General features: G+C 42.0%; 2 protein-coding genes across 2 annotated transcripts in view; one reads left to right on the forward strand and one right to left on the reverse strand.

Annotated features, from left to right (window-relative positions):
* Positions 1 to 5398, reverse strand: EMC3 (ER membrane protein complex subunit 3). Its single transcript, XM_059823295.1, has 8 exons — positions 5217 to 5398; positions 4960 to 5017; positions 4067 to 4160; positions 3238 to 3342; positions 2489 to 2570; positions 2258 to 2337; positions 1559 to 1641; positions 1 to 242 (listed from the first exon to the last, which is right to left on the reverse strand). The coding sequence occupies exons 1-8, from the start codon at positions 5369 to 5371 to the stop codon at positions 114 to 116; spliced, it is 786 nt and encodes a 261-aa protein (XP_059679278.1). The 5' UTR covers positions 5372 to 5398; the 3' UTR covers positions 1 to 113.
* A 1169-nt stretch (positions 5399 to 6567) lies between these two features.
* FANCD2 (FA complementation group D2) overlaps positions 6568 to 26948 on the forward strand; it is a 53300-nt gene continuing 32919 nt past the window's right edge. The window contains exons 1-17 of the mRNA XM_059823470.1: positions 6568 to 6634; positions 7430 to 7564; positions 8180 to 8247; positions 9129 to 9232; positions 9789 to 9852; positions 10939 to 10991; positions 13489 to 13567; positions 14303 to 14427; positions 16368 to 16455; positions 17439 to 17543; positions 18724 to 18824; positions 19316 to 19424; positions 20172 to 20207; positions 20605 to 20748; positions 21857 to 21991; positions 23385 to 23516; positions 25570 to 25677. Of these exons, the coding sequence (XP_059679453.1) occupies positions 6568 to 6634; positions 7430 to 7564; positions 8180 to 8247; positions 9129 to 9232; positions 9789 to 9852; positions 10939 to 10991; positions 13489 to 13567; positions 14303 to 14427; positions 16368 to 16455; positions 17439 to 17543; positions 18724 to 18824; positions 19316 to 19424; positions 20172 to 20207; positions 20605 to 20748; positions 21857 to 21991; positions 23385 to 23516; positions 25570 to 25677 (1653 nt within the window). The remainder of the gene's footprint in view (positions 6635 to 7429; positions 7565 to 8179; positions 8248 to 9128; positions 9233 to 9788; positions 9853 to 10938; positions 10992 to 13488; positions 13568 to 14302; positions 14428 to 16367; positions 16456 to 17438; positions 17544 to 18723; positions 18825 to 19315; positions 19425 to 20171; positions 20208 to 20604; positions 20749 to 21856; positions 21992 to 23384; positions 23517 to 25569; positions 25678 to 26948) is intronic.

Consider the following 26948-nt stretch of genomic DNA (forward strand, 5'->3'; position numbering starts at 1 on the left):
ACATGGTGTTTTTCTTTTATTCTCAGCTTTGCTAAAATACATTATAGAGTTTTAAGTAACAGATTTCTTTTCAAATTACTTTTACAAGAAGAGACAAAAGCATATTTTCAAATTCAGAAGATGGAGGTCTGAAGTTCTTCCTTAAACATGCCTTCAAAATGGAGGTCTTTTGCCATGAGCTCTTCTTCTACATCTTCTAAGGCCCATTGATGATCAGTCAATTCTAAAGCTTCCCATTCCGTCTGCATTGATAATAAACAGAGGTAGAGAAAGGAAAGCAACACAGTATTAGTTAGACAAGAACTATGCAAAGCAGTGCTTACTTTAAAAACTGCAACAAAACCTAAGTTCTATTAAAAACCTCGCAATCCAGTCAACTCTCTGAAATCAGGGTTTTACGTTAATTGGGTATTAGATAGTTGGTCAATATAAGTACCTCACAAAAATTAGAAAACTTATAGTATCTACTTTTTGAAAACCCTCTAACCTTCTGGAATAGTCCATTTCTAAAACAGCTCTCTCTAGAAACACAGCCAATTCTGTTCTGGGGGGTCAAGTGCTTTGTGGTTAGTTAATTCTTTACTTCAGAGACATCTGATAAAAACACATTTACAGGCCAAGAGTTTTGCAACTGATCACACACTTGATATGCCTCCCTAGACTGTTCTCCAACCAACAAGTCCCCTGGAGCTGCAGAGTTTATTAATTCATTAAGCCACGTGTTCATAGCAGCCCAAGACATAAGATGTAAGAATAGAATTTCATCCTAAATATGAGAATGATCTACTCATTTTCCACCACCTCTGAACACAAATCCCTTCTCCTTTTAGTCTGTAAGTGTTGCTCCAGAACAGTCACTGTTCCAGCAGAGCTGCAAACTGCAGCCATCCGCGTCCCTGGCTGAGCCTCTGGCGGGGCGATGTGGGGTTTTTTTAACCAGGAAGGATACCGAATACAAGAAACTGCAGGAGCAGACCATCCTGACTTCCCAGGTAGCAGGCTCTGTGTGGGTAAATCTCTACTATAGTGCATAAACCCAGAAACCAGGACTTTCCCTTCATGCATAAACTAAGGTTGTGAAAGGTGGAGGCGATCTAGTAAGCAAGTGCCTATGTAGACTGCTTAGGAGAACTTCCAAGACACAGTCAAATCCTGACAGATTTTCTTGAGCTAACTCGCTTACTTTCTCACCCAAGTTCCATCATGTGCCTGCTGGACTTGTGCTCAGCTGCACTATTAACACAACTTTTTGGGAGCCAGCTTCTGCTTTGGAACTAGATCTCAAGGGAAAGAAAAAGTCTTCCTCTGTAAAAGCAGCAGATGGCACATGAATTCAGCTCTTGTACCAGGAATGACTAACTAATCAGGTTTACTTTAGGGTATTAGGGCTCTGCCAGACCCAGGGCAACTTCCATACCCTTCATCAGTTGTCAGCTCTAATTTTAGGAACAGGAATCCAGAGCAATTCCCTTACTTGACGCAGGGAGAGGCCAAGTTACATATAGCTTACAATCCTGTAAGTTCACAGCAAACAGGAATGCAGGTGGGAATACTGTACCTTAAAGGCTTTGTTAGTATCTGCTGGCATGGCCATTGCTGCCCCTGTCATTTGTTCTTGCATCACCCTAGACTGATCTGCAGCTGCAAAAGAGAAATGAGAGGTTGATTTTTATTTGTGTAATTTAAATAGCATTTCTTGGAGCACAGTGCCACCAGGCTGCTTTCTAGCTGTAGACTAGAAAGTTGCAGAAACACACAGAATGCAATACTAATGTGCCAGAAAGAGTTCTCACAAGATGTCTTGTTCCCACCCCCTACATCTTAGCTAAATTTACATAAAATATGCAGACAAATTGAGGAAAATAGGGTCTTCTACATTCCCAATACCCCCAGAAGAGGAATCTGTCCTGCTGTACATCTAACATTGAGAAATCTTTGCAGCTTTCCTTAAAGACTCATAATTGCTAGAAATAAAAGCAAGTCTGAGAGCAAAACTTCTGCACACCAGTTTGATGGGAAAGAAAGCCTGGGTTAATTTCCATGGAAGTGTATGAGCAGCTAGCCAATGGCTGGTGCAGAAGATTTGGGTACTTGCTACAGGTGATGTCAAACCTGGCCAGTGGATAGTAACCACAGAAGTGAGAGAGGCTTTCAAGAGCTTTTTGGCTGGAAATTTAGAAATCCTTCCCCAGCCTCCCTCAGAAGTCATCCCATGGAAGGTGAAGCCAGCTCTTGCACAGAAATGACAGTGTCTTACCATTATCTTGGCCCAGGATGAGTGTATAAATGCTTCTGAGTCCAAACACATTCAAGAAGTACCAGGAAGCAGAGCTCACCCTGATAAATCAGAACAAGCATGGTTGATTTCAGTTCGAAGCTGGCTTGTGAGCTCATTTCAGAAGCACGCACAGACCGTTCAAGGGTTATTAACACATTCAAAATTTTCCAAGTGAATATTTGACCTTGCTTGCTGAGGACACAGGCTTACCAGGATGCATCTAAAGTGAGCAGTTCAATTCCCTGCTGCAACATTGGTTTAAAACGCAGCGTCAGAGGAAATGGGACCTTTGCTGCAGAATAAAAAAAAAAAGCCCAGTTTCACAAAGTGACACTACGTCTTTGCAAAGCAAATGGCAAAGCTTCTTCTATGAAATCTAATGTAGTCTGAATGCAATGTGTACAATAACAAGTTAACATGCACTTTTGAAAAAGCTGTAGTTCTGTATTTATTTTACTATGAAAAGACTTTCTGGAAATCACATGGCCAAACCATCACAGGTATTGTTTCAGTGACTGTGATGGGGAATGTCTTCTGTTCAGGAAACAGTTATCACATAAAACAGTAAGAAAAAAAAACCCAGAACTGTGCATTTAAGGAAGTATTTTTGATGCATACACCCTGCATTATGCAGTAACCAACTCTCTGGACAGGCTCAGAGGAAAAATCCACTGTATCAACTTGAAGTTTAGGCAGTTTTAATAAATTTAAATATTGGTTTTGCCACTACAATTGTTCCTGAATACATGAGCTATTTTCTTTGTGACCATGACCGGTACTCTGAAAATAATTTTCCCTCCTTTGGTATGGGGCAAGCAAATCAGTGCCACAAGCCAAATTCACACTGCTTCCAATCAACTGCGTTCAGGTAGAGAGGCAAATCTTTGACGCAGCCCAGAACCTCAAGGTTAATATCAGAAACATGGCCAGACCCATGCGCTGTTATTCCAGACACTTACTTGTGACAAATCCCGAAAACGTCATGTTGATCCAACCACCGATGAGGATCATAGGCAGAACATTGGTTACATTCCCTTTCATCATATCTGTCAACATGGTAGGATCTGCAAATTATAGATTTGTTGTAAAGTAGCAGTGTATTGCAATAAAGGGAAACGACATTATTTTACTTCACCAAGGTCAGCTATTTTAATTAAGAAACTGTATGAGAGAGAACAGTCTTATCCTACGATCTATCCCATATCTATAATTTTCCACTGTTGTAAAATACTTTGAAAAATGAGATGAGCAGCCAGAGTGGTGGTGACTGCCGAAAGGGTGTTGTGTTCTCTGCTGTGTCTGACCCCAGCTGCTTTGTCTGTCTTTGACCCCATCCCTTGCTCCAGATCGCTGAATTTGCTTGACCCCTCTGCAAGCTGATTTAGCTAGAAAAGGGACAATGAGCTATCCAGCTAATTTGCTGCTGAGGTCTTTGGCCACATAAATAAGTTAAATCAGTTTAGAGAAGGTCCTGCAGGAGCTGGTGCAAAAAAATGACAAAAGGACATGAGTGAGAGCAGGACTTCCCATTTCTGGCAACACTGAGGTGGCTGTGATCTCGTGAGACGCTGCAGGTAGCTGGGCGTTGAAGTTAAGCAAAATGAAGTGACAAAACATGTTGCTACCAAAGGGAGGGATCTTGCCCCCCGCTCCTCCCCAGTACCCAGCTGCACAGTCCCACCCCCTCCCTCACATTCACTGAGCTCTTTGTGAAGTTGATTCACCTTCCTACCTTGGCAGAAAATTACAGTTTTTCTGCCTGGCTATATTTATGGTACCTTAACATACCTGTCATTGGTGAAGGAGGCACTACCTTTCTTTTCGTTTTCTTAAAAAATCCATCCTCTGGGTTATTAAAAAAATATTTCCGGGTCAGGAAAGACTGAAAACAAAAAGAACCAATGCCAACACCATAAAAAATGAAAGGACAGAAGCATTATCTCTTGCTCAGACATGCAGACTTCTTATAAGCTCTTTCGTAACACATCCTTCTTTCTCGGAGAGGTACTTCACTGCCTGTGTGCTCCAAAGCTCCTCAGTTTTCTGTTTCCTTGCACCCAGAGTACCAGCTCTCTGTCTTTCTGAAACTCTTAAAATAATTCTAAGAATTCTCTGAAGAAGAATCCACATTAATTAAAGCACTTTTAAGTGCTTTGTGCAAAGTTCTTGCTGGTTCAGTACTGATACTGGTACATCGGACATTTTCATTCCCCCCAGCTGACTTCCTTACAATATACGTATTTGGCAGCAACTGAGCCAATACGAGCAACTGATTTTTAGTTCAGCAAACATTACAGCTGACATTGTATGACTCCCTCGCTATCCCAAGCTCTTATTAAATCCCTGTCTATTTGCTGGCAGATATTAAACACAATGGTTTGGACGCAGACTTCATTTTAGCATGCCGCTGGAACACCAAGTAGTGGAAGCTAACATTAATGTCAGGGAAAAGACACGTACAGTGGTCTTGTGTCCAGGTTTCCTAAGCATCTGCCACCGACCGCACTTCTAGAAGTGCCTGGGCTTGGGGAGACCCAGACAGACTGTCTGACCCCACGGGCACTTGTGCAGAAGCTGTCCGATATCCGACCATGGCGCTCCACTAAGAGAACTTCTCGCTTTGTGCTCGTTTCCGAGTTTTCCTCTTTGTAAAGCCTAAAGCCATTCACGCAGCTCCGTACCTGTTTTGGAATGTATTTTCCATTTTCCCGAAGGACTCTGCTCCGAATCAGGACTTGGCTGGAAAAGAGACATGTCGCGTCAGCGGCACGGCCGCAGGCGGGAGCGGGCCTGCCGCTGCCCTCCCCGGCCGGCGGGCGGGGACGAGCCGAGCCGGGACGGGGGAACCCAGGGAAAGGCAGATGCGAGGCGGCGGCGCCACGTCCTCCGCGGCCGAGGCGGGGCCCGGGCCGAGGGGGGCCCCGGCGGCGGCCCTGACCTGTCGGACACCTGCTCCTGCGTGAGCCTCTTGTCGCTCTGGAGGAGGATGGAGACGTAGTGCCGGATCATGCCCACGAAGAAGGTGATGAAGACAATGGGCAGCACCACCCACAGCCGGATGTTGGAGTCCAGCAGCAGCTCGGGCTCGCTCATCGTGGCGGTACCGCTACCGGACCCGGACCCGGCTCCGGCCGCCCCCGGGCCGCCCCAGGCCCCGGCTTCGCTTCCGCTTCCGGGCCCGGCCCTTCCGCCGCCGCCGGAAGGACGTCACCGCGCGCCGGTGGCGGGAAGCTCGAGCGCCAGCGGCGGCTCCGTCGCGTCCTGAGGGGCGGCGGGGACCGGCGCGGGGGGCGGCGGGTCCCGCAGCGCGCCCGCCCCTGGGTCAGCGCGCCCGCCGCGCCCCGGCTCCGGCGGGGCCCTGAAGGCGGAGGCCGCCGTGCTGCTCGCAGCCCAGGTGAGGGGCCCTCGGCGGAGGAGCGTGCCCCGCAGGCGGGCCAGCCCGCCCTGGCGATGCTTTCCGGGGCCGGTCTGCCTTGGGACGGCGTCTCTGAGCCGCGTTTGGGCTAAATCTGGCGGTTTGTTATTAAGAGCGTAAAACCGGCTTATAAAACTTGACCGCCTGCTGAAACGCTGGCCTGGTCTCGGGATCCAGCTGGCTCTCCTGGCTGAGGAAACGGAGACAACCGAGCTAAAGGTGATGAGACTTTTTTGTACCCCATACTGCCCTATAAAGGGTCAGGTGAGGTAAGTTGGCTGCCACAGAAATTCCCAAGCACTTGGGAATGGCTGTAATAAAGAGAGGACTCCCCGGGAGTGAGCACTCTTCTCTGGCCTGCCAGCCTGCCCCTCGGGCCCGGGAGAGCTGCTAAAGGCTCATCACACCTTTTGTTTTTAATTGACGGGGTCGGCCAACGGGGCTGGGCTCATGAATACTAAGTTGCTAATCCTTTGTGGCTTTGTCTGGGCATGGGGAGAGGATCACAAGTTTAGATCAGTGGATACCATCCGAGACCTCTTAGTTACTCAGTTTAACTTGCCATTTACTTTGTCTGAAAGCAAAGCTAAGCCTTGTTTTATGAGGAATTGAATTTTAGAAAAAGTGATGTATTATGCTATTTAAATATGACAAACTCTAAAATCTCAACCTGTACAGCAGAAAAACGTGTGATACTGGTTAACCAGGCAATCTGCCTTCCTTTGAGCAATTTCAATCTCTGGAGCGTTTCCCTTCACTAATCACTAATACATTCTAGATTTGCTTAAAAAAAACCCTGAATTAAAGTCATGTCTCCTTTGCTCACTTGTCTTTTTCCTGCGTTTTTATAGGCCACAACAAAGGTTTTGTTACCATGGTTTCAAAAAGGAAATTGTCAAAACCTGATGCTTCTGGAGAGAGCTGCAAGACAGACTTGCCGAGTAGGTGCTCAGGTATAATCTTACGGAGAATGGAGACCTATTGGTAGAGGCAGCGGCTCCCAGGCAGGGAGAAGGCCAAAATGACAATTTTGATAATGCTAATTGTTAATGACCCTGTTGATCTTTAAACACTTTTTAAAATCACAATAAAACAACAATGCTAAAAGCAGTGCCATATCTTTTCTCAGTCCTTCTGTTCTCATACCTTTGATCAGTGTTTATCATCTTGAGCTTCACTGCCTTCAGAGCCTACAGATTAATCACATTTGATCAAAACTGATATCTATAAATCAATCTATATAAATCTATATAAATCCCTCTGCGTAGCTGGAGGGAAGAGAGTTACTTTTTGCTTTAGCAGATGGGTGGATACCTAAGAGACACGTCCGGTGGGAGGATGTATATTAAATTTGTGCTTTTCAGGCCAGAGGAAAGTATGTGCTCTATTGTTACTCATAATCTGTCAGTGGGTATGTCTGCCATGGGAGTAAGCCACTGAAGGTATATCTTAACTGTCTTTGGTTATGGATCACTAAAAGGGGTGAGTAAGAAATGTTTCCTTCTGGTGTCATGCTGTAGGGGTAACTGCTTTACAGGATCTGTGCATTGGCATCTGAGTCGGCTAATGACTGCTGTCAAATAGCAGTACAGTTTGTTGGTCTGGTCTCATAAGTGTATTCCTGTGTTCCTCTAACTTCTTACTAGAAGGTAAATTTTGAATTAGTTGTTTATATGAAGGATCCTTTCTATTTTTATTGCAGAGTATATTTGGTGTAGCTTGTCTTGTTTTCTCAGAAACAAAGAAGTCGCGGATTTCTGATAAGGAAAAGGCCGCTGCCCATGGTGGAGTAGAGAATGAGGGAGTGTTTGAAGAGCTCCTTAGAACGTCAGGAATTATACTGAAAGCTGGGGAGGGACAGAATGAAATAGGTATGGGTTTAACGCTTGCTCTCTCTGCTTGTATCTGAAAACCTGCAAAGATGACTGGTACAAAGTAAAGATGCGTTTTACTTGCACAGCTAAAATGCTTGAGACAGCTTGTTCCAAAGTTCAAGCAAACCTTCATCTGACCTCTTGTTTGTTATATACCTCTTGAATTGCACAGTTCCTGCTGAATTCAGTGCATCACCTAAACTCATTATAACAGCTTTTTGGGTGCATATATGCTAAGTCAAAAGCAATCTGAAAGATTATTGGAGGTGTATGGAGTAAGATTAGACTGCATCTGTGATTACAGTATTGAGTTACAGAGGCAGGAGCTCTGAAACAGGAGAATGAACATGTCATGTTGCCTTTCAGCTCAGACAAGCTTTCAGGAATTTGTGTATTAAGCCTTTTAATGCTATTAGCTACTCTCAGCCCAGACTGGAGAAAGCACAAGCGGTGATACCACTCAGGCTTTTGCTAACGGGAATTCTCAAAAGAGCAAGCGCAGAAGTATCAGTGGATGGGCCTGAGAGCTTGTACTTAGTGTACCTGTTGTTATGATGTCGTATCGATAAAATGTGTCTGGTTCTTTATTTTCTTTTTAAACTTTCTCCTTAGCTGTAGATCAAATGGCTTTCCAGAAGAAGCTCTGCCTGGCCCTGGAGAAGCACCCGACTTACCCAGGCGTAAGTAACGGACTGTGCTTTGGCAGGAGCCAGCTGTAAAACTGCTGGCTGCGTAGCAAAAGATGCAAATGCAGCTGCCTGTCCCTGCTAGTCCCGTACAAAAGTATGCAACACGGTAGCTTATCTTGGATTTCTGTGGTCCAGACTCTCTTAATTCTCTCAATGTTGCTCTCCCAGCCTTTTGGTCCCATTGTCCTTCTGCTGTATCTGTCTCTTCTCAGCTGTTATGTCTGAACGGTCAGACAGAGATGACCACCATGTGCCTCTGTCAAACCAGCCTTGTTGTGCATGCTCCAGGTTTGTTTTTGCATAATTCCAAGCAAAAGTGCTGCACTTCCACCATCTTGCCCTGTCGAAGTAATTAATTGGGAATGTTATTCAATAGACAAAGACTCTTAAGGGAGAAAAACAATTTGCTTAACTTTCTAGTGGAAGATGTGTTTGGTTTTGTGTTGGCTGGGAGCTGGCAGCGTTAAAACTGCCACAATGTGGTGCTCCTCTCCAGTCAACAGCCCAGTGTCAAAGTCCTGAGGCTAGTGATTTGAATCCTGCAAATATTTTTTTGGGTGCAGCTCTTGTCACATTGAATGTTGCTGTCTCAGCTGAACAGGAAGAAAGGCAAAGCCCTTTTAAATCAAAGTGAAATGTGAGACTGTTGCTTTAGAGTTATTTTGTAGAACAACTGATGTTTCCTTCTGGAAATGGTTTAGACTAGAGTTCATTTATTATCCAGCTTTCCTTCCATCACAATTTCTGTCTGTCTGCAGTTCCCTGGCTAGCTCTTCCCTGTTCTCATCATCTGCTCACAAAGAGCATCCTAAAAGACAGCAGTTGATCAGGGTGTTTTTTCAGGAAGTGGATAACTTCTCTCTGCTTTGCAGGTTGTGAAGCAATTTATCAGCGGCTTGGAATCTCATATCAAGGACAGAAACCAGTTCAAGAACTGTCTCTTGCCATGCACTCCCATACGGACTGAGGGGTCGAGGTCAGAGAAAGTGTATTTTGTCTTCCCCTTCAGTCAGAGCCCATCTCTATTTAAATGTCATGTAGCATTGAGCAGAGTGGAGGGAAAGGCCATACCTCCAGCTGATGCACAACAGGACTTGTTTCTTATGCAAAAGTGGCTAGTGTAATAGGTTGCTATTTAATAGCAGTAAGTTTAAAGTGGTAAGTCACAGAATTTCCTACCTGCGCGTGGCATGTGTTGGGCTCCATGGCATTTTATGGCAAGAACCAAATACTGGGGAAAAAAATTTGACAAGGCTGGTGAAGGTCAACTGTTTTTTGACAATTTTTCCAGGAGATACAGCTTAACCGCAGAGACTTTTGCATTTCCAGCTCACGCTATTTGTGTTGAGAGTAAGCTCGTTCAGAGCTAAAATGCAGTTTTAAATATTTTCTTTGTATGTCTGTTGTTACCATACGTTACCCTAAGTCTTTGTAAGTGGTTTTCTTAAAAAAAAAACAGTAATGGAAAGAGTTACAGCCTGTTCTCCTAACATGTTTTTGTTACAACTGTAGTGGAATCTTTCATCTTGCAGGACTCTGGTGCACTCATATTGTGAAAGCCTCATTAAACTGCTTCTTGGAATTAAGATCTTACAGGTATGGGCACCTTAGTTTGCTCTTTACAGTGGTGTTGATTTATTTAGGGATCCTTTTGCTTGCGTAAGTAGAGTATTAATAGAACTGGTTGTGAGGTAGATGAAGCTGCATCTGGAATAGTGTCCAATTTCTTGTTTCTTTAGGGACACAAAGATGCTCAGGGCCTGAAGCACATGGAATACAAGAAGAGATGGGGGAACTGGGTTTGTTCAGTCAAGAAGAGAAGATTAAGGGAGATCTTGTGCTCTTCCAATATCTAGTTGCATGGTGTAGAGAAAACAGAGCCAGGCTCTTCTCAAATGTGAACAGGGGCAGGATTAGAGATGATGGCTGAGGTCAACCATGGGAAATTCTGGTAGGATATAACCACCTCCACTGTGGAGAATGTTTTCCTTAAGTGCTAAAACAGGTAGGCTAGAGACGTGATGGAAACTCCATTATTGGAGGAATTTGAATCTTGGAGGTGTTTAAAAATGGGCAAGACCCTGAGCAACCGGTTGGCAAGAACAAGTTCTGTTAAGTTGTATACAAGTTGCATCAAGATGTAAATGGAGCTGAAGGTGACAGATACCTCACCAAGGCATGGGGAACCTTAGAGCAGCTGTGGATTTAAATCCTCTTTTAATTAAAAGATGTTCTTGTCTTAAATACATTTTTAGAATTGCATTTGGGCCAGGATTAAAGGGGGGAAGAATAAGACTTGCAAAGGGAATGGGAAAAGCGTGTGGGCACTGTTTCCATACTTATTTAAAGTTGATGCTTTAGATTCCTATGTGGTGAAAAGCAACTCAGCTGGGTCTGAGAAAGACAGCTTCATTTGGCCCAGCGGCATTGTATGCTCTGCTTCTGTTAGATTATGTTGATAGTTTATACCACTCTCAGCATTTGTGGTTTTCATTTTGCAGGCTGTATGCCTCCTTTCTGGCATTAGGGAAGAGATTTCTTGTACAGATTTCTCATTTGTCCTTATGAATCTTTTATTCTCTGTGCATATTTCATCTTTTGTGAAAGATCAATTTTGGTGGCAATGCCACGGCACAAGCCGTAAATCATCATCCTAACACTGTCTTTTTGCCTTTCTTCTAGCCTGCAGTCATAACACTGTTGTTGGAAAAGATCCCCGAATTCTTTTTTGACATGTGAGTATAGACTGTCTTCTCTCTGCCTTGAAATGAAATTTCTTCTTTTGGACAATCACCAGCTGTTTGACATTAACTGTTACTTCAAATTTACCTGAATGGGTGTTTACACTGATGTTTTTTTCTTCATACATGTGTAAAATTATCTGTGAGGTACCATGACTTTAAACTTGTGGGTGCATAAAGCAGAAGACTAATTTATAGAAGCTGAAATACAGACATGCCTCATGATTCATTATGCTTTTTGTAGCTACTGGCACAAGCTTTGGAAGTATTTCAGCAGAGGGACTATGGAGTGTCTCATTACTTAAAAAAAGATGAAAGTGGCTGGCAGAGTTTTAGGAGGCTGCTAGATGCAAACAGACCTCCTGTTTAAAATATAGATTGTGTTCAAACAAGGAAAATAGAAAAAGCATCTGTTGGTTTTTGAATGTAGAACATCATAGCAGAGTGAGAGATCTTGAGGCGCAACAGAGGCAAGACTTGAACACTTAAGCTCTCTTTCTGGTGCCCTGGGTGCTTGTGACAGAGTTAGTGGTGCAGGTCAAGGGATAGAAAGAAGCTGAGGCTGTTCCTGATACAGTATTTGTTTCAGTGCAGAACATCAAGCAGGATACAAATGCTGTACAGAGGTTGAGTCTGAGGAATTGTCTCGGACTGAAATCTTGTTAGAGGAGGGTTTAATACAGTCACAAGGGCTGAATTTTTTCACCCAAGAATTCTAAAGGATCTTGGCTGTAAAAGTGATAAGCTGTTAATTGTGCTGTGAACCCTTTAGTAAGTCTTAAAAATGGATGTTGTTACATTTGTCTCCTATCAAACTGTAAGAACAGTGAAGTTTTTTCTGTGTATTAGTGTCCTGTTAAAAATGGGAAAAAAAAAAAAAAAGTGGTCCATTTTGCAGTAGAAGGAGGATGGTCCCACGGAGATCTGGGTTGTTCAGCGTGTTCATAAATGAAAAAGGAAATTAAGTGTGGTAACAATTTATGGTAACAATTTCCAGGATAATCTAATCTAAAACTGATTGTGAAGAACAATAGAGTTTTTTCAGTGGACTTCCTACTGGTTTTTGTTTTGTTTAATTATGGGACAAGAAACAATGTTCATTACAGCTAGTCTGTAACCACACCTGTGCTGACAGCCAATTTCTCCCAAATCTCACGTAAAAGCATAGACTTATCAGACATCTACATTGCCAGTGGATGCCTGGACAGAGGACATTAGATATATTGATTTACTGTAGAAAGGGTAGGGAGAACTTGGTTTATCCCGGCGATGTGGCAACAGCCGATTTATTAATAAACATGTGCTCACAGACCAGTGTGACCAGAAGTTACAGAAAAGGGAGGGTATCTTAGATAGTAGAGCTCCATAAACCTTGTTTTCTTAAAAAATCCCACTAAAAATAATCCTGATTGTATAAATACAATGTCAAACTTGGTGTTTTCATTGAGAAAAAGCATCTTGTATGGGTGCTTCTTTTTGTTTCTTATTTTTAGTATCAGTTCCATGCTTAGCAGTAGTCAAAGCAGCAAACAGAATATTAGGGAAGGAATTGGGAACAAAATGGAAAACATCATGTCACTGTAAATGCATGGTACAATCACATTTTGAATGTTGCATGCACTTCTGGTCAGGCTGTCACAAAAATATAGTAGAACAGTTTCTGTGTAAGTAGGGAAACGTATTCTAAATAAAATGGAATTCTGCCTGCCTTCAAAGGAGATGACTGGCAGAGAGATGACAGATATCTGTAAAAGCAAGAAAGATTTAGAAAAGGTAATTGAGGAAGGTTTAACTACTGTTTATAACTACGGAAGGCAGCAAACAAAAAAAGCAGAAGTACTTCTTCAGATTATGTATAAGTACTCTGTCAAATTCAGTACTGCAGAACGCAGAGGTCAGAAATTATACACAGTTGTGGCTTTTTTCTTTTTTATAAGGCTTAGGGAAATTAATGGAGGATAAATGTACTGCTGGATAGCAGGCATGATGGACTGGGTACCTGCTTCTGCCTTGGAGGTTTTGCTAAACTGCTTATTGTTGGAGTCTGAGTGGAAACTCTGTGAAAAGATTGCTCTGTGAATGCCTGTTACCCAAAACTTATCCAAAAGCATCTAATACTACAGCTGGGGAGGGGGATACTGGGCTCAAAGGAGACTTAGCCTAAGCTAGTGTAGTCACTCCTACAGTAGCTCAGGAGATCTGAAGTAAGGTCATGTTGTACACTTTGATTTTTGTGCCATACCTTAGGATGTTGGCGGTGGTGTATTGAAACAGGCTGGCACTATCCCTGCTTTGTGTGTATAGCAAGTAAGAAGTAGGGTTCTTCCTAGACGGTGTTCAAATCTGTCGGGGTATTAATGATATTTCATAATATGATTTAGCTGGTGGGTTAATTTGAATTGCATCTCATGCTCTTGCTGACCAGCAGCAAAGCTTTTGAGTCTGTCTGTAGGTCTGACTAACCTGTGTTTCACTTTTTCTGCTGTTCTAGTGTGGGTACCTTTGGAACAAATTTTCCCCGGCTCATTGTCAATCAATTTAAATGGCTTGACAGGCTTCTTGACAGCCAGGTGCGTACTGATGGTACAATCACATGTGTGTTTTTTTCAGTCAACTTTGGAATGCCTCTCAGGTGGGATGAGATCATTTATTGTGTTAATGAGAACTGATGTTGTTTTCATATTCACATGCTGAATGAGAGATTTAATTCTTTCTGGTTTATTATGATTGCCTTCAGTGACTTTTGAACATCCCCTTTTACTGTTTTTCTTCTTTCCTTTCTCTAAGTCTCCTTTTTCATAAATTCATATCTGTATGTATGTATCCACTTGGGTGACCCCATTTTAAAGCTGTTGCTGGCAGGAAGTTACAATCCCCTCTTGTTTAATTTTGACAAGAGATATTGAATACTTGCAAGCATCTGGGGATGAATTCCCTGTTCCTGCTTTGGTGGTTCTTTTCCTTCTTTCCCTAAGTCCGTCAGTCTCTGTGGGTTACTTTGTACTAGAGTCCCAGAATTAACTGAATCAGGAAGTCATTCTAAACACTGAGACACTTCTGTTGTGTTTCCCACTTTCTGTTGCTCACCAAGATAGTTATAGCCTACCTGTAAAATACCATTCTTCCGTAAAAGTCTATGCTATGATTCACGACTTCAACAGGACAATGAGTTAAGGGGCAGTTGGCGTAAGTCCAGACAAATGACTTACTGGGTGATCTTACATGCATAATATTGTTGCCATGCTAATGAACTGCTTGCTTACGGTAAGGCTCATGCATTTTACAAGTGTTCCTCCTGTCTGCAGGATCTCGTCAAGAAGTTAATGCAGATGGTTAGTGTCTCTCCGGTACCAATCCAGCATGATATTATCACCAGTTTACCTGAGATCCTGGAGGATTCCCAGCAAAGTGAAGTTGCCAGAGAGCTCAGGTACAGATGATTCTGTTGTGGGGTTCGGGGTTTTTTGTTGTTGTGTTGGTTTTTTTTTTTTCCCTTGCACTTAGCAATTAATGCAGGTTGCACCAGAACTAACTGAAGTAGTAGGACAACAGTGATTTCTGTTGACAGTAACTTTGAGGGACAGCTAGCACTGGCTTAGCACATTTCATTTGTGCTGTTGTGCTCTTAAAGGGAGGTCTAAATGCTCTAAAAGTGCTTTTATCTAAAAAATTATTAAACTGTTGACTACCTGGATACAGCACAGGTAGAATCCAGTTAAGTACTCATTACTTTTGCTGGATCAGTCTGTGATCAGTCACTTGGATATCACTATAGACAGCTTTTGATTTGGCTTGGATTCTGCTACAGTAAAGGTCAACACTGTTTTTATTAATAAAAACCCAATAAATGTGTGCATGAAGCAGAACTTTTTGGCTATTTTGTATACGTTTCTCAAGCATGTTTACTGACCCAAAGAACATGGGGACTAATACCAATAGCTATCCTCCCAGAGAGCACTACCTTAAGCTAGCCCTTACATCTGTCTTTTTTTATAGTGTATTCATTTTACACAATAATTTTCAGCAGTCTTAGCCTATATTTAATTATCCACATCAGTGTTTCTAATTTTTATCATTACACAGATCACTTACGTTTATGCCCTTGCTAATTACCTTTTCACACCTGTGGTTGTTATTTCAGCCTACACCTGCAAGTGGTGCATCCTGTTCTTCTGCCCTCTCAAAAGTAATTGTAGCTTTTTGTTTCCCTTCTCCGTTTGCTGTCTCAGCTCCTAGATAAAAAAAGCCCCACACAATTAAATTTTTTATGCTAATCAAACTCCTCAGACTTCTGTTTTCTCTACCTGTATTTTTTTCAAAGCTGAGAATCTAAACAGTATCAGCAAGGCATATTTATTTCCATATTCTTAATAGTCTCTACCCGTTTCTGATGTGGAAAAGTACCTGTTGCTTGTTGTAATGAATTAGGGAGCATAAATAGAATTACCAGGAAGCTGAAAATGATGTGTTTTTCAACTAATGCAATTCAAGTAGAACTTCTTGCTAGAGAAAGTTCATAGAAACTTAGATGGCAGCCAAGAATGATTAGATGAATTTTGGGAAAGTCCGTGAGGCTGTTAAACACAGCTGCAGTCCCTTAGTCAAGAAGGTGCCAAACCACGGCTTGCTGGAAGCCAGACCAGTTTATATAGGAAGCATTTGTAAATGCTTGTCCAATTCTTAGTCTGCTTGTTCCCTATTGACCAGTGCTGGTAAAAGGATGCCGAATTAAACAGATATCTGGTTGGGCCCGTTGTGCCTTTCATTACATGTTTGCAATTATTAGAGCAAATACTGTGACTAGGGGAGAGGTCACACATGAGACAGATTCAATCCCTGGCTTTGGTGCCAATCTCAATTACGCTTTGCTGATGGTACATCCACGGGACAGAAGCATGGCTAGAGAAGGTATCAGGCTCAAGTGATGTGTGTGGTTAAATCATATCCAGCAATCTCACTATTTTTTTCTATTTATGGTGATCCCAGGACCTTCCAATTTTCAAGTTCTTGCTTGAGGGTTGTACCAGCCCTTTGTCCATGTTTTACCAGCCCTTTGTCCATGTTTTACCAGCCCTTTGTCCATGTTGTACCAGCTCTTTGTCCATGTTCCCTGTTTTTACAAGATTTGAAGAAGATAGATTGTTCATATCTGCTTCTAAGCAGCAGCCACAGAATCACAATTCAGTGTGTTCAGAGAGGAGTGATGATTTAGGGAACAAGTTTTCCATAAAGCCAGTGGCGTATTTTGTGGTCAGTTTCAGAGATTTTTTTGCAGTGACCACAAAAACTACTGGAATCATACAATTCACTAAAGATCCGTTCATGGTTCTATTAAAGAGGATCATTTGTTGTCTTTTCCTTGTGTATCAGCTGCTTACTAAAACAGGGCAGACGGCTAACAGTTCCAATCCTGGATGCCCTTTCTCGTCTGGATCTTGATGCAGGCCTTCTGGCTGAGGTAAGAGCTTCTACTGAGCAGTTGAGCAGAACCCAGCCCCTGCTTGGCAATATGAGAGCTAGAAATGTTTGGTCATTCAAAGTATTTTGCCAAATCTGACTCCTATAGGCCTTAAAAAGTCCTGAGATAGCTGAAATTGGAAAGGAGTCAGAGAAACTAAAACTGTTTTGGAAATATGCGTGAGGGGTTCAGTGCAGAGCAGAGGGAAGTTTTCTGACTGTTAAGTATGCATTCAGAAATTTCAAACACAGCTTTCTTAGCAAATGTAAAAGCACTTTGTCCTGCTGCAGTAAATGTTTACTGCCCATCTTAAAACTGCTTATCGTCACTCTTTCTTTTTTTGAGGTACAGTGACCAAACTAGACTGCTATATTCTAAGTAGAGGCAGAATGGTGATTGAATCATTGCATGGTCATAGTTTTTCTCTGCAGAATAATGATAAAGGAGACAAGATGTTGTGCCTTGGGTCTTCTGGATGTGCTGAATTGTTGCACTTCTTGCAGTTAGGCTTCTTATGAATAGAATGAAATTGGTTCATTTCAGTGCATTAGATACTATTTTACATAGTCCCCAAAGGCCTGTGGTGCATAACAGGCTACATCTCTTCCACGCTTTTCCTTTTTGAAAGCCAGTTAAAAAATGATGGAGCAAAGCTCTTGGCAGTGCCAGGTGATATGATAAGGGGCAATGGCCACAAATTACAGCCTAGGAGGTTCAGACTGGGCATTTGGAAAAATGAGTTAGGGTCTACGGCACTGACGTAAATTAGCAAAGAGGTGGCAGGGCTTGGGGTGTTTCCTCCATCCTTGGGTATCTTCAAGACTCAGTTAGCAAAGCCAAGGCCAGCCTGATCTAGTACTGACAATATTCCTGCTCTAAGCAGAAGGCTGGACTATAAGCCTCCAAAGATTCATTCCCATTAACATAACTATGTTTCTGCGAACCATAGTCTTACAGCTGATCCAGTATTGCTTTCTCCTCAGGTGCGGCAGTCTGCCATGACCATTGTGCCTTCTGTAAAACTGGAGGATTTGCCTGTAGTAGTAAAATTCATCCTCCATAATGTCAAGGCAGCAGACGCAGTAGAGGTACAGTGTTTTCTCTATACTAAAGACCAGTAAGTCGTCTAATCCAGTGCGTGTTTTAACAGAGAGCAGTTGCTTCACACACAGAGATGTATGCTTTAATGTTTTCAAGTAAAATTTTTTAATATTGTCAAGGATCAAAGCACACGTAGAAACTATATCTGTCCTTTGACATGGATTTGGTTCTGCTTTCAGGCATGAGAATTGAAACCTCCTCCTTTCTGCTGGCTATTGCAGATTTTTCTCATTTGTTCTTAGATATTTTTTTTTTTGGTGTAAACATCTTAAAGAACTGAAAGCAGTCAAATTGTCTGGAGTTAAACTCTTAGACTGAAAAACTGTGGTTAGGTGGCAACTTTAAGCCTTTGAATTTTATCTAAGAATTTTGCACTGTACAGACCTTCTAAGGGTTTTAAATTCCAGCAGTATTCAACAGACCTGGGACTGCAACTTGGTAATTCTCTTCTTGTTATCGCCACTGAGTTCTGTTCTAAATCATGTTTTGGAAACATCCCTACAAGAGTGGTTCTCCTGTTGGAGGGCTGTTTTCATTCTAAGATGTAAGCTTCCTCAGTTTTTCAAGTTGCTTTGTTTAAGGAAATAGAATATTTTTAAAATGAACCAGACGTGCTTTGTCAAGCCAGCCTTGCTGAACTATTGAACATGCTGTTTTTTCATACTTGGAGAAAGCCTCAGCCTAAGCCAGATGTGGATTGTGATCTGCCTAAATCTTTCAGGGAGACCACTGTGAAAACAGCATGTGCATAACATGCAACCAGTCTGTGCTGATCCACTACAATTCGACAGCAGTTAAATCGGTAAATTCACATGTCCCAGAATTCCTGTGGCTGTCATATATCTTGCACTGCTGCTGAACAGGATAAAACTAGTTCACAGCAACATACAGCAGTTATAGGTGGGAATTTCATGGAGTAACTCTTAAGAAATCCTCTTCTGCTTTCTGCATGTGTGTGCATGACAGTGAAGAGCGAAGTGTGGCTGGTTCACTTTCTAAGTATTAAAAAAAAAGTTTGAGCTTGGTTCAATGCTTATAAGTCTTTACAAATACATGAGGTTTTGATCTGTAATTTTAAGGTTATTCTGTGAGATTGTGTTTTCTTTTCCTCAGCCTTTTCTTTCCTCATACATCATAGTGATTTGTGCCAGGATTTGTGTTTTACAGGTGATTTCTGATCTTCGTAAGAACCTGGACCTGTCATCGTGTGTTCTGCCCCTGCAGATCCTAAGTTCCCAGAAGAAGCTTAAAAGCCAAGTCCAGGCAAGGTACTTGAGCTGATTTTACATGATTCTCCAAGAGTAAGATGGGACAAGAGAACTTCGGCTCTTCTTTATCTGGTCTCTCTGGCACACATGGTTACATACATGAGCCTAATTTATCCCAAGTAAAGGTGCTGACATCTTTATTCCTTCCTGCTTGGTTTTAATATAACACATTTGTCAATCCTTGTGGAGCTGGCTTCCCCTGCCATGCATGTAGTTCCTTTTAAGCCATCTGCATGCATGTCTGCATGGGGGTATGCAGCTCCATTTATAATAATGTTGCTGCTAGTTCATCTGTTTTAAGTTCCCTCCAGTATGTCTTTGGTTGATTCTGCAGCCTCTGCTTCCACCCTTTTCTGAAACTCTCTATCCTTGCCAGAGCATTCCCTCTAGAGAATGGCTGCTTTAAGTAACTGCTGTGACTGCTAGGCTGCCTTGTCCTTTTACTACAGTATTTACTATGACTGAGTCTCCTCCTTTCTGATCGCTTACAGTTCTTCCATGAGCCAAGTAACCACCAGCCAAAACTGTGTGAAGCTACTTTTTGATGTGATCAAGTTGGCTGTGAGATTTCAGAAAGATGTCTCTGAAGCTTGGATTAAGGTAAGATGCTTCAGTCCTTGTTTCCTTATTTAATTGGACTCCTAGGTTGAGCCTGAGCTTTTCTTGTAATCAAATGTGATATCAAAAGACAAATGTTAGCCCTTCACTTTGCTAATGCAGATTTCATTCTGTGTTCCAAATCAGCAGTGCTTTGTCAGGAGTCTGCTTTCTTCCTCAGTTACCGATTTCACAGTGCTTGCAGGATGGTCACTGGGCTCCACTGCATAGACTCCAAATCTTGAAACGCAGGATAAGCCTGGTTCTGCACGTTTATGAGAGCGTTTTGGAAAAAATAATCTTAGTTTTTTTCTGTCTGCAAGAGAGCAAAATTGTATACCTTTATGTTGGGACTGAGCTGTGTGAAGCCTTAAGGTGCTTGAAAATGTCTAGCAAGAATTCAATATTGGCTGGTATTGGGCTAAATTTAATTTTAAATTACATTTTAGTGTAAATGATGAGACTGTGTCTTGTTCTCAGCCTTTCATTGCTCATACCTTAGTTCCTTTTTCAAGCCTGATGTTATTTGAGAACATCCTCATTCAAGCTGAATTTTTGTGCTGTTTTTTTGAGCGCTGTCTGGATTCTTGGCTCTTGGCAAGATCCAGTTTGCTGGCTTTGATAGTTGTCCTGTTGTAGAGGAGACAAATCTGTAAGCAGTATTTCTTTTGGTGTCTGCCTTTTTTGATTTGGTTTTGGAATATAGTATCGTTCTCTAACATAACAGCTTTCTTGGTTTTTTGCTCTTAGGCTATTGAGAACAGCATGTCTGTATCTGACCATAAGGTAATACTTCTGACTCTGCACTTGTCTCTGGGAGTGTCCTCTTCTGTTGGTGTTTTCAAGGGCTTTCTTCATGGTTGTAGATTAAAAGATTTTTCTAGTTGAAGCAGAAACTGCCAGTGACGTTGCATGGGTGGTTCTTTTGGTATTTGGTTTGTTCCTAGTATAACAGCTCTCCATTTTCTTTGTAACTCTTAGTTCATCCCTTCCAAATGTCAAGGGACAGAGTTATCCTGATTTAATTCTGTCCTGTTGGACTGATGAGGTTTTTCTGTAGTTGTGGCTGTCAGGGCTTTTTGAGGTCTTGATTTTCTTCTCAGTTTTGATTTCAAAGGGTGTAGTTGTCTGGACTGTTTAATATCTTTTCAGCATAATGATTGGTGGTTATTTCCTCAAAAAGGTTCTGGATCTGATAGTTTTGCTGCTAATCCATTCTACAAACACCAAGAACAGGAAGCAAACTGAGAAAGTATTGAGGAGCAAAATTCGAATGGGCTGCATGCCAGAACAGCTGATGCAGAATGCCTTCCAAAATCATTCAATGGTCAGTGCTGATTCTGCTTTGGGACTCACTCTTCTACCTCTCTCAAAGATGTTGTCAGATGATGATTTAACCCTGTGCTGCATTATTTATACCATTCCTGTAATGTACACTTACTTCTGTTTTTTAATTTTTGGTCCCAGATCAATCTCCCAAGGCACATGTCCTCTGTTGTAACTGTCACATGGGTATTTTTGAGAGATGAGCTTTCCTCAGAATTGTATGGGCTCTTTATTTTGCTGCAAAACCTCTTAGCCTAAGAGATGTGGTCTAGCCCAAGATCTCTACTGTGTGTTCCAGACATGCTGTTGTCTCCCACAGTATTTTTAGAAGTTCACATGTTACGTGCACCGTTTTTCAAGTGTAATGGTTTCTAGGTCTAAATACATGTGTATATATTGGGCATATGTTTGTAATGTAAGGTAAATTACCATTTACTATGAGAAAACTGAAAAGATCAACGAAAAATGACACAGTGCTGCTGTCGGAGGTAGAGGGCAGGTAAGAAACACCGAGTTACGAATTTAAAATTAATTAATTGAACTATGATAATGCCTTAAGTAGGCACTTTTTATTCTGAATATAAGTGGGTTTAATTCAGTTTTAGTTTAACTCCCTTCCAGAATAAGTTAAGATAAAGTAAATTAGGCCACTTTACATCCGAAAAAGAGCTTGTTGTTTAAAGGAGCTCTGTGTGATTAAGCTAACTTTAAAGGTTAACTTAGATTTTTCTGAGTATTTTGATGTAGCGGAGTCCTTCTGTTAAAGTAAGTCCAAGAGTGTGTCTGTCCTGGGGCTTTTATTTAGTGGTACGTTGCTGTGATGTGAGTTCCCTGGTGTCACCCATAAGGGATATGCTGCTGTGAGCTTTGCAGCTTTGCAGGTTGGCTTCTTAACCAGTCTGTAAATCCTGTGTGTGGAGAAGGTCGGTGTGCCTTATCTGCTCTTGTTGCCCGTTTGTGCGAGAGGGGGCTGTCGGAGAAGGCAGGAAAGCACCTACTAAACTAGACAAAGCTTTCAGAATAAGCTGTAGCACATTCTTTATTTAGAGAACTAAGCGTGTTGAAAACAAGCAGCAATAATCTCCTCTTTCATGATGTCTGTATTTCAGGTTATCAAAGACTTCTTCCCTTCAATCCTAGCACTTGCTCAGACGTTTCTGCACTCTGCACACCCAGCCATTGTCTCCTTTGGCAGCTGCATGTACAAACAAGCTTTTGCAGCCTTTGACTCTTACTGCCAGCAGGTATAGTGTGATGGATGACACCTGTTTTATTTGTGTTTGCACTTTGTTCTAGAATGTATGTCATGATCCTTTAAGGGGAAAGGATTTGAGACAGTTGGAAGCCTTTGGAGAGAGGTCTATGCTGTAGAGTAGGCCAAGCAGAAGATGGGTAACAGTCACAGCAAGACTCTGGTAGCAAGTGACTCAAGCAGAGAGACAGCTGGGAGGAGCAGGGGGTAAACAGGCCTCAGAAGTGACAGAACAAAAAATAGGTTTGGAGTAGAGGGGACTGTGCTGGGTTTGCTGCAATTCAGAAAGCAAACAAGTTGACTGAGATCTAGCCAGGAAGTCAGGACTGGCCCCCAGGATCACGGACGAGATTTGTTCATCAATCCATATTCCTGTTCTGTTTTACCTAGTCACTTTGAGCATCCTCTATTTAAAAAGCTATTGTTATAGATTGTATTGAAACTTTTTTTCCCTTTCCTTGCATAACTTACTGTGATGAAAAAGTTTACACAGATTTCCCTCAGAGCTCTGACCAACTTGGACTCCTTCTGCATGCTCTGAAATAGTCACAGACTAGACTTTCAGCTCTGAGACATGCTGATATCAGAAAATTTGCGGATTGAAGACAGCTCTGCACAAGCTTTTGAATATATTTGCACTTTTTTGGGCACAGTGTGTTTATAATTAAGACTGTTTCCAGCATCGTATCTGCATTGCTTATTACAGCAAACTTAACAAATAGACAAAGAAGCAACTGGGAAAAACCTGAGATGTGTAGGCATATAATGTCATCTGCAACAAGCTAATGAGTCTAGTAATATTTTGAGATGTTAAGAATTTCAGAAGAAGATGGCTGTATTAGCAGTTAGTGACATAGAAAAGACCCAAAGCCACAGACAGTGGATGGGAGTGGAGAGAGATCCCTGTCCAAAAGTCAGCTGAAGTAAGGCCATATAAAGATTTTTGAAATAAAAATGTCCATTTTGAGCTGCTGGTGATAGAGATTATTAAGACACTGGAACTGCGGAAGTTAGAGGCAAGGTATTCCTGGGTAAGGTGCAGTGTTTTGAGCATCTAAGAAAATAGAGTAGATTTTTATCATCATACGTGTTGGTGGCAAAGAGCAGAACCTGCAGCAGTGTTAGCAAGCAGCCAGTAAAAATTTGGTGAAGAGCTCCTTTATGGAATTGTGGGATCTTGTGCCTGAATCTTATTCAGTTCTAAAAGGAGAAAGAATATTGTGGATATCAAGAATTAAGGAGCAAAGTGAGAAGGGACTTAGAATAATATGGTTGAGTTTCAGGATGATTGTCTGTACTTGATCAACATATTCTATAGGAGCAGAACAGGGCAGACATTTTTCTGTTGACGTTCACTATGGTTTCTCTGGGGGCTTTTTTCTCAGGAGGTTGTGACTGCTTTGGTGACTCACATCTGCAGTGGAAATGAGACAGAACTGGACATTTCTCTGGATGTGCTCACTGATTTGGTGACACTGCACACATCCCTTATGATGCGCTGTGTCACCTTTGTGAAGGTATGAATATTTTTGGGAGCATACTACATTTCAGTACCCTCACACTGATTTGCCCCAGATCCAGAATAGGTCAGTACTTTTCAGAAATAGAGGTAATGGAACAACTCATACCTGTAAAGCTGTCTGTCTTGAGAAATGCAGTGGTCAGAAGTGAAAGGTATCTACTATGAAGGGGTGAGCTGTAAGATAGGACTGTATGATTTTTTTGACAGGGGAATTTGAGATAGACAAAGAAAAAAGTTACCCTTCCCTGTAACTGGAGAATGCTTAAATTGCAGGCGTGGAATGACACCTATGACGGTAGGAAAATGCTCTCTTTATTAACATCAGCTGTTCCAAATACTTGGCAAAAACCTTCCCCCTTTGTGGACTGGCTGTTCTACCACATTGAAAGACTGACAGTGCTTTAACCAGTATTTGAATCCTAAAACAAAACTCCTGGCAGGGATGGGGAAAAGACTTATGTTCTAAAATTTAAAAGAAGAAAGTACTCAATGGGGAGAATAAAATGGGTTCTTAACTCCTAAGAGTGACAAGCAGGGTCAGGCCTGCCCAGCTGCCTGTTTCCAAAAGTAGTAAAAGTGGAGATTGAGGGATGAGAAAAACAGCAAGGCAAGCATGTAGCAATACTTTTCTTGAACACTCCTCAGCCTGTGGTGATTTGTAGCTTAAGGACATCCTGTGTTTAAGAGCCCTTGAAGAGTATGGGTATGTGTATTCCCCCCACCCCTCTGACTTTTTTGATGCCCAGTTGGTGTCGGTGGATCCTGTAGTTCAAGTACACGCTGGGGGAAAGCTATATACTTTTTACTGTTTAGCTGGTTGAGTGTTAAATTTAAATTACTGGCTTAAAATATGCTAAAAAGGCATTAAGATCTTCCATAAGAATTTGCAATGCAATCTGTCACACGTACGATGGGTATAACAGGAAGAAATAGGACTCACTTGCCTCCTGGCAGTGGGAGGATGTGATAAGGACTCAGGGTTGAAAGTAGTCCTTGAAAGAGACAACCTAAAACACCTGCTCATAATTGAATGCGTTGTCAGAAGTGCCATGAGGAGGACTTGCCCACAGCAGTCTGCTGAGACCTGTCGACCTTTCTCCTGACCTTTTTTGCTTGTTCTTGTGCTGGCAGATCATTTACAGATTATGGATTCTATGGGCTGTTCTTTGATACATTACCAAAGCTTGTATGTGTGACACATTAATCAATGCTCTGGCCAGACCTCGAGGTCTGGCAGTGTACCATGTTTGGCATGCATCTCAGAGGTGGTTGAGACATTAGCCAGTTACCTGTAGAAAGATCTGTAGAGCTCCAGATGCCTGGCATATTTGACACTGAGCTGGAGCCTCTCCAGCACAGAGAGAGCATGCAGATCTTAGCACAAATCATCTCCCCGAACAGTTATTTTTTAATCTTAAAACTGAGTAATTGTCTTGAGGGATGCAAAAGTGCTTATCTAATCCTGTCAAACATGACACCTCGTTTCAATCCTGCTTGAAGTTGGCCAGTAGTAGGAGAAAAATAATGCCAGCAAAATGTCATGTCAGTGGTAGGAAAGCTAGCGTGGCTCTGGGAAACAGTTGGACTGTTTTTCACTGAAGCACTGGAAGAAGAAATATCCTGAGAATGCCAGCCAGCACAGAAAATTCCACTTCTCAGTTGTTAACAACTTGACTGTTACAGGGCTCGTAATGGAAATATTGGCAAAAACCCCGTAATGTTAATTTCCTCAAATACTTTGAATGCTGTGACCAAACTTGTCATAGAAGATAAATAGCTGTCACTAATGGGATTGGAGCCCTCCCAAAATGCTTATGGCAGCCAGATTGTTCTTCCCATTCAGCCTCTGATAAAATTAACTGCAGTAATTGAGGCCAGAGCAATAGTTCTGCATTTATGCTTATTTAATTTGAATGTAGCTTTTCCCTGCCTGTACAAAAAAGGTAAATGTAATTGGCTTCCCTGTGGTTGACAATTGGTGTATTATTTGGAACATGGGAAAGGGATTCTTGATATATCTGAGCTAGTTTGTGGCTTCTCTCTTACAGACCATTTTAGACTCTACACAGAAACTGAATCCATGCCAGATCCGTAAGCTTTTCTACATTCTCAGCACACTAGCATTCAGCCAGAGGCAAGAAGGAAGCTATATTCAGGTAAGCAGAGACACAACAGAAAGGAGTTCAGGCTGTGCCTTGGTCCTTTCTGCTAGGTTAACTTCCAGAGGTTTTGTTGTGCAATTAGTGGTCTCATCTATGAACAGTGATTTATGTCAGGATGTCCTTCAGCTTAAAATTCTCTTCTCCCCAACTGGCCGCAAGCCAGCTTGCGGCTCCAGACTTTCCTACCCTGTATAGCAAGGACATCACAGTGATTGCATACCTCACATCTTTCCCAGAAAGGTCCTCTTCTCTTGCACATCCAAGAAAGGTAGAGTTGATAGACATGTTGGTGGAAGGGGACTGACGGCAGTCTCTAATCTAACCTCCCAGTCAAAGTGGGACTGTCACCAACATGATATCAGGTTGGCTGTGGCTTTGTCTAGTTGAGCCTTGAAGACTTGAAAAAGTGTAAATTCAGCATCCTTTTTCTCAAGCTTTGTTTCTCCATCATTTGGAAGCATTCAAAAAGCATAGTTCAGCTTCTTCCCTGAGATGTTCATCTTGATTCAGCTGCTTAATGTTTGTACTCCAGAGGCAACAAAGACTCTCATGTTAGAAGAACTAAGCTACACAGCACAGAGGACTCTGCTGTGAAGTGGTAGATTTCACACCTTTTTGTGCCTCTAGTTTAAATATGAGAAGCTATCAAACCTGGTCTGTCTAAATTTGTATTCATTTTACATAGGATACCTTGTATGACTCAGTTGCAGCATAATAGTGGTGGTATTAGATACCTTTGTCTGGATTTCTGACTCCTTCAGCATGGCAGTGATCAGATAAAGACATATCTCAGAGACATTTATTTCACAGTGGAGATGTCTGAGTTTAAAATCTTCCCATTCATAAAACTCAATTCCTAGAAATTAGGACTATTTGTCTTTCTTTAAGTCCATGCATAGTTTCTAGTTGTGGGTATGTTTGTACATGCTAGCTTGAGACTATGAAGGAAAACCTGCTCTTCTTCTCTTCCTGATTGGTCTGTGGCATGTAAAACAGCATGTCTGTAGTCATTTCTTCCCACTCACCATGTTAAGATGGAACTCTTCACTGGCAAAACTTCCACTTGTATGGCAGGTTTAGCTCCTTTCTGAACTACTTTCCTCAGTGATTTCCCTGCCCCAAGTCTTTCTTATGTGTGACTTGTGAAAATTGCCTTGGCAACACACAGGGTGACTTTGCAGCCCAGAAGGACTAGCTGTTAGGAAGAAGTGTTCTGCCTGTCACCGTCATAAATTACAAAAAGAAGGGTAATAGTGTAAGCTCTA

This window comes from Gavia stellata, chromosome 12 (assembly GCF_030936135.1).
Source record: "Gavia stellata isolate bGavSte3 chromosome 12, bGavSte3.hap2, whole genome shotgun sequence".
NCBI classification, from domain to species: domain Eukaryota; kingdom Metazoa; phylum Chordata; class Aves; order Gaviiformes; family Gaviidae; genus Gavia; species Gavia stellata.

Excerpts from the sequence above, each read along its gene's own strand:
- EMC3 (XM_059823295.1), bottom strand. The coding sequence starts at position 5,371 with ATGAGCGAGCCCGAGCTGCTGCTGGACTCCAACATCCGGCTGTGGGTG. Across the intron at positions 4,161-4,959 it reads GAAAATACATTCCAAAACAG|TCTTTCCTGACCCGGAAATA; the intron begins GTACGGAGCTGC and ends TTTTGTTTTCAG. Across the intron at positions 1,642-2,257 it reads CATCCTGGGCCAAGATAATG|CTGCAGATCAGTCTAGGGTG; the intron begins GTAAGACACTGT and ends TCTCTTTTGCAG.